Genomic DNA, 13,683 nt, shown 5'->3' with positions numbered 1-13,683 from the left:
GAGGAAATTCAGAGTGACTGCCAGTGGGTATGGGTTTCTTTCAGGGGTGATGAAAATGTTCTAAAATTGATTGTGGTGATGGCTGCACAACTCTGTGAATATACACTGAATTGTATAGTTTAAATGGTGAATGGTATGGCATGTGAGTTATATTCTCCATAAAGATACTACAGTCACACAACACAGAATGGCGTTTCTGTCAACAGCGAATCCCACATATAACAGCAGTCCCGCAAGATTAGCACCATATAGCCCAGAGTGCAGTGGGCCATACTAGGTTTGGGTAAGTACGCTCTCTGATGTTCACACAACAATATCAACTAATGACACAGCTCTCAGAACATATGGCCATTGTTAAGCGACACATGAATGTATATTTAAAACGGCATGTATGGGGCCGGCCCCATGGCCGAGTGGTTAAGTTCGCGCGCTCCGCTTCAGCGGCTCAGGGTTTTGCTGGTTTGGATCCTGGGCGTGGACATGGCACTGCTCATCAGGCCGTGCTGAGGCGGCGGCCCACGTGGCACAACCAGAGGTACTCACAACTAGAATATACAACTATGTACAGGGGGCTTTGGGGAGAAGAAGAGGAAAGGAAAAAAGGCATATGAAAGAAAGCCAGGCTTAAGCTTTCTTTTTCTCCTTTCTTTCCCTTTTTTTTTTTTACTTTCCAGGAAGGGGAAAAAAAGGGAATTTGGTACCAGGCTGAATTAGGGCATGAGGGAGAGGAAGAGGCCAAAGAGGATGTAAGGTCTCCAACCCGCCTGCTAAAAGGACAAGTGGCCCAGTGGCCTGGAGACATGAATGGGAGGGGGCTCTCCTCAGAGGCCAAGGCGAGCCACGACGCTCCCTTGAGAGAAACCAGGAACAGCATCCCTCAAGCCCACAGTCAACCGGCTTCCTGTTTTTCATAATACTGAGAACATTTGAGACTTTAGTAAACTGACCACCTTCAGGGCGGGCCCTCTGGCAGTGTGATTCAAGGACACTGGGAAGGAAGCCCTGCCCTCACCATCTCCCTGAGGAATTCGTCTCCATATTCCATTTCCACCGTCAGAGAGACACTTTGCAGATAAGATTTTTCTTTGTCAGGAATCTCTAGGCAGAATGCAAATATCTCTGGAGTTCTTATAAATTATTAGCACTTGAAGTCACACTGTGAACCCCAAGTTTTTATCACACCGTGGAACCCAAAGTTTCACAAGCAGACACAGGTTTAAGAGGTGAGGGGAGAGAGAGATCAACATCACCACATTTTAGAGCTGGGGGTGCCCTGTCTCGTTGCTGTGGGGTTCAGAGCACAGCCCCTGCAGCCCGAGGGCACAGGATCGAAGCCAGCTCTCCTGCTGCTGGCTGTGTGGCCTTGGTCCAGTTACTGAGCTTCTCTGTCTCTGTTCCTTCATCCGTAAAATGGGGACAACTATACTACCTTCCTCATAGGATTGAAACCAGTGGTCAATTAGTCATTAATGATTAGGTAGCTAGTAACTAAAGTTTTTTTGGCAGTTATTAATTGTGGCCTTTGGTTGTTCGCCTGCCCATTGTTAGCTGTGCTGCTTATTTTTAAAGCCACGTAGATAGGCAAGGTATTGTCTGACTCCCACTAGGTTCCTCATAGATAACATTTCTGACGCTTGGGTCACCACGGTAACGGGTGTGTAAATTTTTCAGGAACCGAGAGTCTACTCCTTGTCCAGTTCAGGCCAGTTAAGACCACTGACTCATCCACTGGGTGACCTCCTGATGTCAGGGAGCCAAAAACTCCATCCTCGGATTACGCCAACACTACCATTTTGTGAACACCGTCCTACGAAGAGCCACGAAGCTTGACTACGCTTGCGCAGATCAATTACCTGACGACTCCTTGCCTCCAATTATCTATCTTCAAACTTCAGACCACCACCCCCTTATCCCATACACATCCCTAGTCCCCATTTTTCAGGAAGGCGGATTTGAGATTTGTTTGTGTGACAGACGTAACGAACCTGGTTCGGTAACAGGAGTGACGTGAGGAATGAGTGAGTTCGTACGTATGAAAAACGCTTAGAACCACACCTGGCCTGGAGTAAGTGTTACACACGGGGTTGCTATCATTATTAATTATTAATAAGAAGGACTCAGAGGGGAAGTTACTTGCTCCACGACACCAACGAATTGGTGGCAGAGGCACTCCACAAAAAAGTAGGTGCTTTCATTTTCCAAAGCACTTTGCCATTTTTTTCCCTTAATCTGTTTTATTTTTTTCTCTCAGGCTAAGAGTCCTTTTTCCTGGCAGAAAGTCTTTGATGTACATCAGAAAGATTCTGGTCTTTTCTCTTTACGTATGAGGAAAGCAAACGCCAGTGAGGTAGAGGTCACACAGCCACCAAGGGACAGAGACCAGGCCCTCCCGGCCAGCTGGCGCCCTCCTCACCAGCCCACGCAGCCCCTGCAGCCTGGCCCTCACTCTCTGCAGCCTTTGCCGGCCTCTTCACTTCTCCTTGGCTTCTAACCCCCCGCCCCCCAGCTTCATTTAATGATTTCCCAGATTTTTATAAGCAGTCACCACTGAAGAGTTTTGTAGGAAGCCCAGCACATGCCCTGGCTTTCACCCAAAGGGGCAGGTCTGCCCTCAGGTGGCCAGGAGGGGGAAGCCATCACCCCACCTGGCACCTGGAGGGAGAATGGAGGGGGCAGGTAGCTATGATCTGTGACCATTTTAATCATTTCGTTTCAAAACGTATCACTCATTTTCAGGGAGCACCACTCAGGGACATTTCCATTCTTCCACAGCCACACCTCGGGGGCACAGCTAGGGGGTGGATTTCTCTTTGAAGAGGGGCCTCCCTTGACTCCCGAACCCCGAAGTTCTCGTTAGCTCACAGTTCCTTTTCTATAAGACAGAGGGGCCAACATCTGACTCGTCTAACACTCTCCTAGGTTTTGTGAAAGTCCAACACGATAATCCATGTGAAGGTACTCAGTAATCTCTAAAGCAGAGATTCTCACTGGGGCAAGGATGGTACTGGCATCCAGTGAGGAGAGACCAGAGATGCTGCTCAACAGCCTACAACACACAGGCCAGCCCTGCAAAGCGAAGAATTATCCAGTCCCAAATGTCAGTAGTGCCCTGCTCTAAAGGATGATCAACAAATAATAACATTTATGCGGGATTCACTATGTGCCAAGTAATTTACAAACATTCTCTCATTTAATTGTTCCAGCAGCCCCATGAGGTGGCATGTTTATTATTTCCATTTCAGAGACAAGAAAACTGAGGCACAGAGCAGTTAAATAACTTGGCCAAGTTCCCACAGCTAGAATAGGAAGAAGCAGGGATGAATCCCAGGTATTTCCACCTCCCAAACCCATTCTTGACCTATGAGCTACAGAGCATGTTCTTGACCTCCCTGTGGCAAGGCCTCACATCCATGACTGAGTAAATAATAATTTTCACAAATATGTACCTCTCCCCCGATAAATATCAGCAGATGCTGTTGTGGTGAATAAAATGCAAACTTCTTAAAAGTATCAATAAATTCATATTATCTTTCCGTCATTACGCATTTTCCTCGACTGAGGAATTCTAAAAGTACAACCATCATTATATGGGGGGCAGGTGCAGAAAAATCGTCTGTCAATAAAAGGAAGTCTCACTATCTAAAAGCAGAGAATCTCTGCTACAGATTTGAGCTTAATCCAAATCTCGCAACATCTCTGCATCTATCTATCTTCTTTTCATGGCTTAGCTATGTTACTTGCTGAAAAGACTAATCGAAATATCTCTAAATCTCTTCTCTCTCTAGTCCCTGTGAAAGTCCAGCTCCTGGGTGAACTCTGAGGGGCAGGTCCCCCCGAAGGTCCTCCCCAGCACAGAGCTCCCGAGAACATCCCCCAGCCGTGCTGAACAGGCCCAGGCAGCGGGCTGCTCCGTGCTCTGTCCCTGAACAGCACTCTTACCCCTTCCTTCTTAATCGGATCCTGCTGCTCCATCTCTGCTCTGCGAGTGCAGAGTGCAGCTTACCTCCTCTCAGCCAAAATAACAAATGCACTGAATGGAGAGAGAAGACATTCTGGCTGCACTTTGGTCGCGCCAAGTAACAGCCAATAGCATTTTTATGGCTAGTCTAAGGCAGAATAACCCTTTCAGGAACCCAGAGGTTTGTCTTCCTTTCACTTCTTCTAAATTAGATGTCTGGGGTTTAGTTTAGCAAGTGGCTGCCCCCTGGGGCTGTAGGCACAGTGCCTTCCTGATTGGGACAGTCTGCAATATTTCCTCACTGTGAAAGCCACCATTAGTCAGGCTAATAGTGAGTGACCGGAAGGGTTATTTCTGTCACCAACACATGGAAAGCAACAGCTGCCACAGACCCTACACCATACCAGGTAATATGGGGGCAAGAGACAGAGTCACTAGAAGCTTCTCAGAAGCGGTCCCTGCTAGGGAGCCGGCAGCCAAGTCTTGCTACTGGAGAGTCAGCTTTTGCCAAGATGCCCACGCAACGCTTTCTTGGAAAGTTTCTTCTTTTCCTTTTTAAGGAACTCAGAGTGGCCTAGAGATGTTACTTTCTGTGTATTCATCACTATGCAAAGGCAGTAAATACTTCAAAGCCCTTTATCTGCAGGGCAGGGAAAATGAGTCACAGCTGCTGGTCTGGGACCTCCACGCCCGGCCAGGCCACTGCCAGCCCCCTGTGCTCTGCACGTGTTCAGCTACCATGGGGCATACCAGGGCAAGTGGCCAAAATCCAGAGCAAAGTCCCACAGGCCTGCGGGCTTTCATCTTCACAGGACATATTCCCTGCTTTATTTGCTGGGCACAAATCCAGTTAATTCAGTCATTCCTTCTCCTCATTCACTTTCAAATTAACAGTTAACTGGGAGCCCACTATGTGTCAGGCACTGTTCCTGGCATCAGCAACAAACTAGGGAATTGTGTCCAGGTTCCCCTGTGTGGGAGACTGTGAGGAGGGCGACAGTGTAACACCCCGTGTGTGTGTGGGGGTGTGTGTGTGTGGGTGTGTGTGTGGGTGTGTGTTGCGGAGGTCCCTATGTCCCCATTCACCAAGGAGGACTGACCATTTCCTTTCACCAACTTCATTTACTGTCCTTTTCCTTCTGTGCCACAGCCCTAATACAATGATTTCCAAGTAAGGTTTGGCAAGACCAGAGGTTTCCAGTTATTTCAGAGTTTTGAAAAATTCTCCAAAGAAAATGCACTTTAGTTGGGGAGGGGGTTGGGGGTACGGGGAACGACTATTGAGTGAAGGGGTAGGTTCAGATTGCACAATCAAAAAGAAATGTCAAAAGTCCGCAATCATTAGTCATTGTCCGGCACAGAGGAAATCCCCTGCTTGGCCCAGATGCTCCACCTCACGCCCCGTGTGCCCCTGGGCCGGTGGGGAGCTGAAAACTGACAGGCGATGGCGGACGCAGACAATCCCCACCCCTGCCTCGACTTCCCCCAGGGGAGGAGACATTGGTCCAGGCCCACAGGCCCGGACGAGACTGTCTGGGGAGGTGAGGGCCGCAGTACCTGGCTCCTGGGAGTCCCAGGGCATCGCAGGCATAGCCGTGGCGTCACCAACGCCTCAGTGGCGGAGGGAGAGGAGCACGAGACGGAGAGGGCGCAGTGGGGCGGCCGCCATGATGCCGGGCGCGGGCAGCGAGGCGGCCACGATGCCGGGCGCGGGGCAGCCCTGGGTCAGCCTCCGCGGCCTGCGCTGCCAGCCGGCTCCGGCGCTGTCCGTGCCCGGGTCCTCCTAGGCCCCTGCCCGAGTCCTCCTTCTGGCCCAGGACCCCGACCCCCGCAGCGGGCGGAGCAGCCCCCAGCCCCTCACCTCGGGCCACCATTAGGTCTGGCTGAGGCCTGTAGCTCTGAGGGTCCCTGGGGATCCCGGGGCGGGGGGGTGGGGGGGGGGTGGGACGTGGGAGCCTGGAACAGTCGAGAATGGGCCCAAGGGCTCCGGGACTGTCCCTACTACCCTTGTCCTCTGTGTCCTTCCCGGCCCCTGGACTGGACCCGGCAGCCTCGGGCCCAGCACCTCAGGCTGCCACGGGGCCCGTCAGGGGTCCTTTGGGCTCCCAGGATCTGGGGGCTCAGATGGGGGAATGGCTCACTGATTGGAGGCGGTGACTGTCCCTGGCAGGGGTCCTCCCGGCCCTCCACCTCAGGCTGACCTGAGGTGTGTGACCTTGGCTCGCCCACTGCAGGCGGTCTTTTTGTTTTTCTGAACTTAAGTGTTAATTTTTACCCGTGGGAGCTGAAAACTGGGGGGTGGGTCTCAGATTCCCGCCCACTGGGTCTCGCCCTCCCAGCCCTGCCCAGCCCTTGTCTCTGTCCTGCCGGACTAGGAAGGGAACCTGACAATTGAAGCCTATCTTTGCCTTCGAGTTTGAAACGACTATGATAAACAACACTGATTAACCCAAGGCCTTCTGCAGATAACAGGCTGAGGCGTGTGGCGGAACACGTACTAGAATTTCCAAGAAATCCCATACTCGTGTTTTGAAACTACCTCTCCCCTCTGGTGAGAGCCAAAGAATCACTTTTAAAGTGAAGGGACAGCGGGCAGTTGCCGGGCCAGTCCCGTGGCTGGCAGGGCCTGCCTGACTTCTCTTCCCACCTTCCATACGGTTTGACTCTTTACAGGGAAATGATGCTAGGATCTCATCACTGAAGGAGAAGAGGACCCAAAAGCCAATTTTCTTGTCAGAGGGCCATGGGTTAGGCCCTCTAACCTCTTGCGATGGGGAAAGTGCTGGCGAGGAATCCTTGCTTGCCGAGGATTCTGACTTGAGGGTTGGGGTTCCAGAACTCAATTCACAAGTCGTTATCACTAACGTAAAAATGTAAATATGTTAGCACACAATTTGATGTCTAAGACATCAAAATCTGAAAGCGGTAGTTATTCTGGGATGTGAGATTACGGATGATTTTAATCCTAGAATAAATTTATGTTTATATTTACTACTCTACTGCTGTACTGGGGGCGGAGTACAACAGGGTGCAAAAATGAAATAGCCTTGGCCTCATGTGGGTTAGACTCTAGTTGAGGAAACAGAATTTAGTTAAATAAGCATATTGACGAATTTGTGACTATAAGAGGGCTCTAAAGATGGCAGTGGGGAGGCGGTCCTGGTTGGGGAAGGCTTCCTTTAAAAAGTGAGCTTGAGCTGAGATGGGAAGGAAGGAGGAATAGAGTTTACCTAGGCAAAGAGGGGTGGGGATGGGCTGGTGGAGCGAGCCTTCCAGACGGAACAGCATGTGCCAAGGCCCTGTCATAGAAGAGAGCGTGATGCCATCAGGAAATTGCCAGGTCAGTGTGGCTGAAGAGCACAAAAGCAGAGAGGAAGAGGGAAGGAGGAAGGAAGCAGGGCCAGACTACACTGAGCACTTGTAGACTTGATTTTTATTCTAGGAGCAGAGAGAAGGTGTTAAGAGTTTTGGAGAACAATCAGATTTGCATTTTTAAAAGTTCACTCCGGCTGCTATGGGGCTGGCCTGGTGGCATAGTGGTTAAGTTCGAGCGTTCCACTTTGGCTGCCTGGGGTTTGCAGGTGTGGATCCCAGGCATGGACCTACACATCGCTCATCAAGCCATGCTGTGGCAGTGTCCCATATGCAAAGTAGAGGAAGATGGGCTCAGGGACCATCTTCCTCACACACACACAGAAAAAGCTCACTCTGGCTGCGGAGAGGAGAACTGGTGAGGGTGCTGCCGACCTAATTGGTCGGAGGGGCTCAAGGGAGGTTTCCGAAGCATTTAACTGTTTCTCCAAATTATTTTTTTCTTTTGTTATGTTAAGGAGATGCAATCACCAACTATGGTGAACTGGACCAAGCCTCACCACAAGAGCTACGCCTACAACCTTTGCCTTAGTTTTAATGCTAAGATCTCCTCTCTGGGAGGAGCTTGGGTCTTATCACCATAACCTGCAGAGTATGTGGAAGCATGTTTTCTAGCTGAGCCTGCGCTAGCGAACACCTGCTCACCTCTTCCTTTTGAATATTCATTCCCCATCCGAAATAAAAGGCCCCTGCTGGCCCATGCTTGGGGACACCAGGACTCTGGAAGTGATGCTGCATGGTCTCCTATTTGCTGTAAATATACTTTACTTTGTGTAACAACTATTTCTGGTGGAGCGTCTGATTTTAACTTGCCCGAAGGTGAACCCACTTTCGTTTGGTAACAAGGGGACAAGAGTTTGAGGAAGGGAAGAGGGAGCCAGAGTTCTTTGCCATAGGGCAGGTGACAGACAGCGGGGACTTGGACCGGTGTGGCGGTAGACATCAGAGAAGTAGATACTTTTAAGAGATATTTAGGATGTAAAATTGACAAACCTTGGTGATCAAAAGGATGAGGGGAGGAGAAATAGAATTTCTGTATTACTGTTGTAATAAAACAAAAAATTAAAATGATCTAAGAATCAAGCTTTTCAGAATTTAAAAAAGAAAAAAGAAGCTTATATAGGAAAATTTCACCAGGATGTAAAATGCTGAATTAGCACTACAAAGCAGGCTGGCGAATCCCGGGGCTGTTCTGAGGTCAGACAGTGATACTAAGACTTCAGTTGGTCTCAACCTCCTCTACGAATGTTCTAGAACTTTAAAGTTTTGCCACGGGCCTCTATTGTACAATCTATGTTGGCACCTCCTACCCCTCTCCAAATCATTTTGATCAGTTCCTCTTTGACAGTAATAGAATTTTGAGCAGGACCTGTGGCTGCCCCAAGAGAAAGACTATGTTTCCCCTATTGTCCTTGCAGGTGGCACGGATATATGACAAAGTTCTGTCTAATGCAAAGTACCCAAAGGTGTCACGTGGTGGCTTCCAGGAACCTTGCTCTCTTCTTTGTCCCTTTTTCCATTCTGTTGCCTGCAATGTGGGTACCAACAGCTTGGACCATGAGGTTGAGGCCACACAGGACAGAGCGAAAGATGGATCCCTTACCACGCAGAGGGCTTCTCCAGCCCCAGACCACCTCCCTGGGCTTAACATGAAGGAAAAATACTCCTCTAACCTAGTTCTCACTTATATAACTGCTAGACACACCCCAAAGTCAGTGAAGACATTTTCATATATATTTGTTTCAACAGACTACGGCCTAAATCAGATCTTAAATTTTGATGAACTGGCTCTCTACCAGAAGCAAATGGCCTAAGGACATTTGTCTTAAGGCAGAAAGCGTCTGGGGCCAGCCCCGTGGCTGAGTGGTAAATTCATGCACTCTGCTTCTGCAGCCTGGGGTTTTGCTGGCTTGGATCCCGGGCATGGACATGGCACCCTTCATCAGGCCATGCTGAGATGGCGTCCCACATGCCACAACCAGAGACACTCACAACTAGAATATACAACTATGTACTGGGGGGCTTTGGGGAGAAGAGAAAAAAAAGGGAGATTTGCAACAGATGTTAGCTCAGATGCCAAACTTTTGGAAAAAAAAAAAAAAGAGAGAAAGCATGGACCTCTGTGCTGCAGGGTGCAAATGTCAGTGGAAATTTACCCAGGCTGCTGTTTTCATTGGGATTGCATTTGCTTTTGTTTGTGTTCGGATTAAAAAATTGCAGGGGGTTTGAGTGGTCTGCCCCAACCCTATTTTTCCCTTAAGCCCTGTTACTTCTATGTGCCACATGGTAGAATGTGGGGTTCTTTAGGAACATGCATATCAAATTATAGCAGATATGCCTGCATGTGCCTCAGAGCACACAAAAGGAGGCTCCCACCAAGGTGCAGTGTGTATGCGATTGCTTGATCGGAGGGAGGGGCAGGAAGGGAGGAAGCAGAGCTCTGGGTCATCCCCATTCCTAGTTTAGATAAGGCAGGAGTAATTAACAGGTCCCTGTGTGGATCCAGTCATCCAGCCGTGCCCTTGCTTTGCACAGGCAGCGCTCCTGGTGAAGGAGGGCAGAGATGTCCAGTTGGTTGACACAAGACTTCTCAAGCCCAGTGCCCAGTGGGGCCAACCACACTCTACCCAGGCTTGCCACCTGGCCATCAGAACCCACCTCTGCAATGTGGGTAGAACGAGGAGGGAGATTACACGCCAGATCTGAGGTAACTTTCTTGCTCTATGGGCCATTTCCATGCTCTGCTGTCGTAGAATCCAGCCCAAGTTTCTATCAGATGTCTCCAAGGCCAGTAGGCTGGCTGTTGATTACGTTCTGACATGCGTGGTGAGTAAACTTCAGAGACATCACAAGGTTTCTGTGTTTTCTTACCAAGAACAGAATTTGACCTTGCCTATCAGACTGCATATTCACAAAAGGGTGTGTCCCTCAGGAATCATGGACAGAAAGCTTGAAAGCCAGGGAGTCACGAGACTCCTCAGGGACCCAACTGGCTTCTATTGGTTACACATTACCTTAGGTAGACAATTCTCTTTTTTTTAAAGCTGTGGTTAAAAAAAAAAACAAGCCACATACCAAAATTTACCATTTTTAAGTGTATAGCTCAGTAGTGTTAAGTATATTCACATTGTTGTGCTCTACTGGTCTCCAGAACTTTCTCCTCTTGCAAAACTAAGGCTCTCTATCCACTAAACAACTCCCCGTTTCTCCCTCCCTTCAGTGGCAACCTCCACTCTACTTTTTGTATCCATGAATTTGACTGCTTTAGTTACCTCGTCTAAGTGGAATCATACAGCATTTGTCTTTTGGTGACTGACTTATTTCACTTAGCCTAATGTCCTCAAGGTTCATCCGTGTTGTAGGCAAGGATGTGGGGAAATTGGAACCCTTGTACCTTCCTGATGGGAATGGAAAATAGTGCAGCTGCTGTGGAAAACAGTGTGGTGGTTCCTCAAAAAGTTAAACATAGAATTACTGTATGACTCAGCAATTCTTCCCCTAGATCTATGCCCAGAAGAATTACAAACAGGTACTCAGGCAAATATATACATATATGTGTGTGTATATATACATATGTACACATATGTCTACAGCTTCATCTTCATGGCAACACTGCTCACAATAGCCAGAAGGTGGAAACAGCCCCAATGTCCATCAATGGATGAATGGGTAAACAAATTGTGATATGTACACACAATGGATTATGCAGCTGTAAAAAGGAAGGAAGTACTGATACATGCTACGTGTACCTCAAAAACATTATGCTAAGTGAAAGAAGCCAGGCACAAAAAGGTCACATATTGCATGATTCTATTTATATGAGAAATCCAGAATAGGTAAGTCCGTAGAGACAGAGAGCAGATTGGTGGTTGCCAGGGGCTGAGGGGAGAGCGGAATGGGGAGTAGCTGCTTAATGAGTGTGGGTTTTCCTTTGAGGGTGATGAAAGTGTTTCAGAACTAGACAGAGTTGGTGGTTACGCAACATTGTGAATGGGCTATATGCCACTGAATTGTACATTTTAAAAAGGCTATTTTTATGTTACGTGAATTTTGCCTTAGTAAAAGAAAGGGAATAAATCCTCAAATGCTCTATGATGGTATGCTACAGCCCATCTCTTTCTGACTGTACTTAGTGACCTCACATTAATAGTGTTAGAGGAAATTTTCAAAAAAAAGGTAAAAATTATGACTTTCGTACAAATGACAAATAAGCACGTGTTTATTATAGATTTTATTTAACCCACTTTTGGCGCCCTAGGCAGATGTTCTAATTGATTTCAAAGAGAATCCAAAGAGCTGACACATTCATAGAAGAGGAATGTTGAAACGAGTTTGCAAATGGATCTACGCGGGTTCTTGAGAGGGAGGGATGTCAGTGGAACCTCCCCTGACAGAGTTCATTTGCATGTTTATAGACAATTATTTTGCACTAGCATAGGTTATCTACAACTGGCAGAATTGTAAGCTCAAAGGCATGCTGGCAGAGCCCTGTGGAATCAGGAAGTGCACTGTCAGCACTGCAGTTTTCCACTGAAACACACATCTTTCCCTGCAGTCATCTGACATCGGCATCGGTGGGAGCATCACAGTTATCAGCAAGGCCCCCCACCTCTAGTCCAGCCCTTGCAGAACAGTTACAGCACCCCAGGAAATCTAGCACTACGTGACGCCCCAGGACCAGATAACACACCCTACATTTCCAACCCAGGATCTTGCGGAACGTGTTATGTGTCAGTGCAAAATAACCAAGAACCAGTCTATAGATAAGAGACATAAGGTGAGTTTTACTTGAGCCGGGATGAGGAGTATAGTCTGGGAAGGCAGTTTCCACAAAGGAAGAAAGCATTCTGGAGAAGCATGGTTTTCATTACAGTCTTAAACACTTTTAGAAGAAAGAATATACATTAAATATGCCCAGAATACATAATCATCAAAGTTTCAGAGAGGTATTCAGTTGCAAGTTAGCAGGTCAACGTGACCCTGAAGTCTGGAAATGGAATAATACGGTTACCAAAAGGGCGTAGGAGGAGAAGTAAGCATTCTTATCTTGAGAGCGTATTCTTTAATTTAATGGTTAAAGCAAATGTACAACGTATGTTCAATAGGCCATGAGTCAGCTTCTTTAGTTCAAGTCAAATCAGTTTTTGAACCTGAATAGTTACCCCATATGCCTCTTGTCATATGGAAAATCTCTTGTCATATGGAAGCCAGCAGCCTACAGAGGCTGCCCAGCCACTCAAGTTCCCCTCGAAACCAAAGTGTGTGAGCATGCCCACACTCTTGAAGCCACTGGAAGAGGAGTTCCTCCAGGCCTTCAGGTCTGTGGCCCGGCAGCAGCCACGTCACCTGCGCAGACTCCTGGGCTCCACCCCAGACCTGCTCAATCCAAAGCTGCATTTGAAGCAGATCCCCAGGCGGTTCCGGCTTTCATGAAAGCCTGAGAAGCACGACTGTGCTTTTCCTGAATGTTCCCTCAACAATTCCTCCCTGGACACCCAGCCCCAAGGCCTCCCGGATCTGTGCCCCACCAAGGCAGACTCACCCCTGGGACCGACACAATGTCCTCAATCCTCTCCTCATCGTTGCTCATCTGGGCGCTGGCTGGCTACCTTCGGGCAGCACACACACCTGCCCTCAGACTCTCACCTCCTGTTTCTCCTTCTCCTCCCGGGGTGGTGGGGCAAGAGGCAGGGAGGAGACAGACGCTGGCTGCAGGAGGTTTTCTCCCCTGGTATTTGAGAAGCTCTCCCTGATGCAATGGGCCCAGACAAACCCACGGATTTGCTGCCAGCCAGGGAGAAGAAAAGCTACAGAGAGGATTAGAGGAAGGGAGTGTCTGCTCCCGTCTTTGGCACAATGGCCCTGAGAAACTCCCCAAATGCTTGCGAAACAGAGGCCGCCCGACAATAGGTTTCAGATTCTTCCCTCCAAGGGCCACCATGGTCTGCTGGGACTGGGCCTGGGGCACTGGAAACAGACTGGTGGAACTAGCTGAGTGGGGTGGGGCAGGGAGTGGAAGCTTTAGTGTCACTGAGATAACACAAGAAAGGCTAGCAGTGATAATGATGACAGCTGCGGTGTGCTGTGCGGAGCTCTGTCTCTGGCTCAGGTTGTGCTGAGCACTGGCTCTCATTTCAGTCTCATGATTATCCCCATTTTAAGTGAAACCACAGCTAAGAGAGGTCACAATTATTTGCCCAGAGCGATACAATTATAAATGGCAGAGCTGGGGTTGAGCCAGTATCTCTCCTTCCAGAGCCTCATGGCTCAAAAACCTGGCTGTTGGGCTCACCTTTTCCTCCTGATCTCTTTCCTTGGACCATGGCTTGTCTGCCATAACATGGCTGGATGGA

The 13,683-nt window shown here is 48.6% G+C and overlaps 1 protein-coding gene across 3 annotated transcripts in view; it reads right to left on the bottom strand.

Annotated features, from left to right (window-relative positions):
* SLC2A5 (solute carrier family 2 member 5) overlaps positions 1-13,111 on the bottom strand; it is a 31,106-nt gene extending 17,995 nt beyond the window's left edge. Inside the window, exon 1 of one of the 3 annotated variants that reach the window (XM_070511157.1) lies at positions 12,873-13,111. In XM_070511157.1, coding sequence (XP_070367258.1) covers positions 12,873-12,920 — 48 coding nt within the window. In that variant the 5' untranslated portion in view covers positions 12,921-13,111. Of the gene's footprint in view, positions 1-3,939; positions 4,168-12,872 lie in introns of those variants that run through there. The other 2 variants (XM_014833453.3, XM_014833454.3) reach the window with 2 other exon arrangements.
* Between the last annotated feature and the right edge of the window lie 572 nt (positions 13,112-13,683).

The sequence above is a fragment of the Equus asinus genome, chromosome 5 (genome assembly GCF_041296235.1).
Source record: "Equus asinus isolate D_3611 breed Donkey chromosome 5, EquAss-T2T_v2, whole genome shotgun sequence".
Lineage (NCBI taxonomy): Eukaryota > Metazoa > Chordata > Mammalia > Perissodactyla > Equidae > Equus > Equus asinus.
Note: the sequence above shows the minus strand (reverse complement) of the source record. Positions and strands in the feature narration are given on the sequence as shown.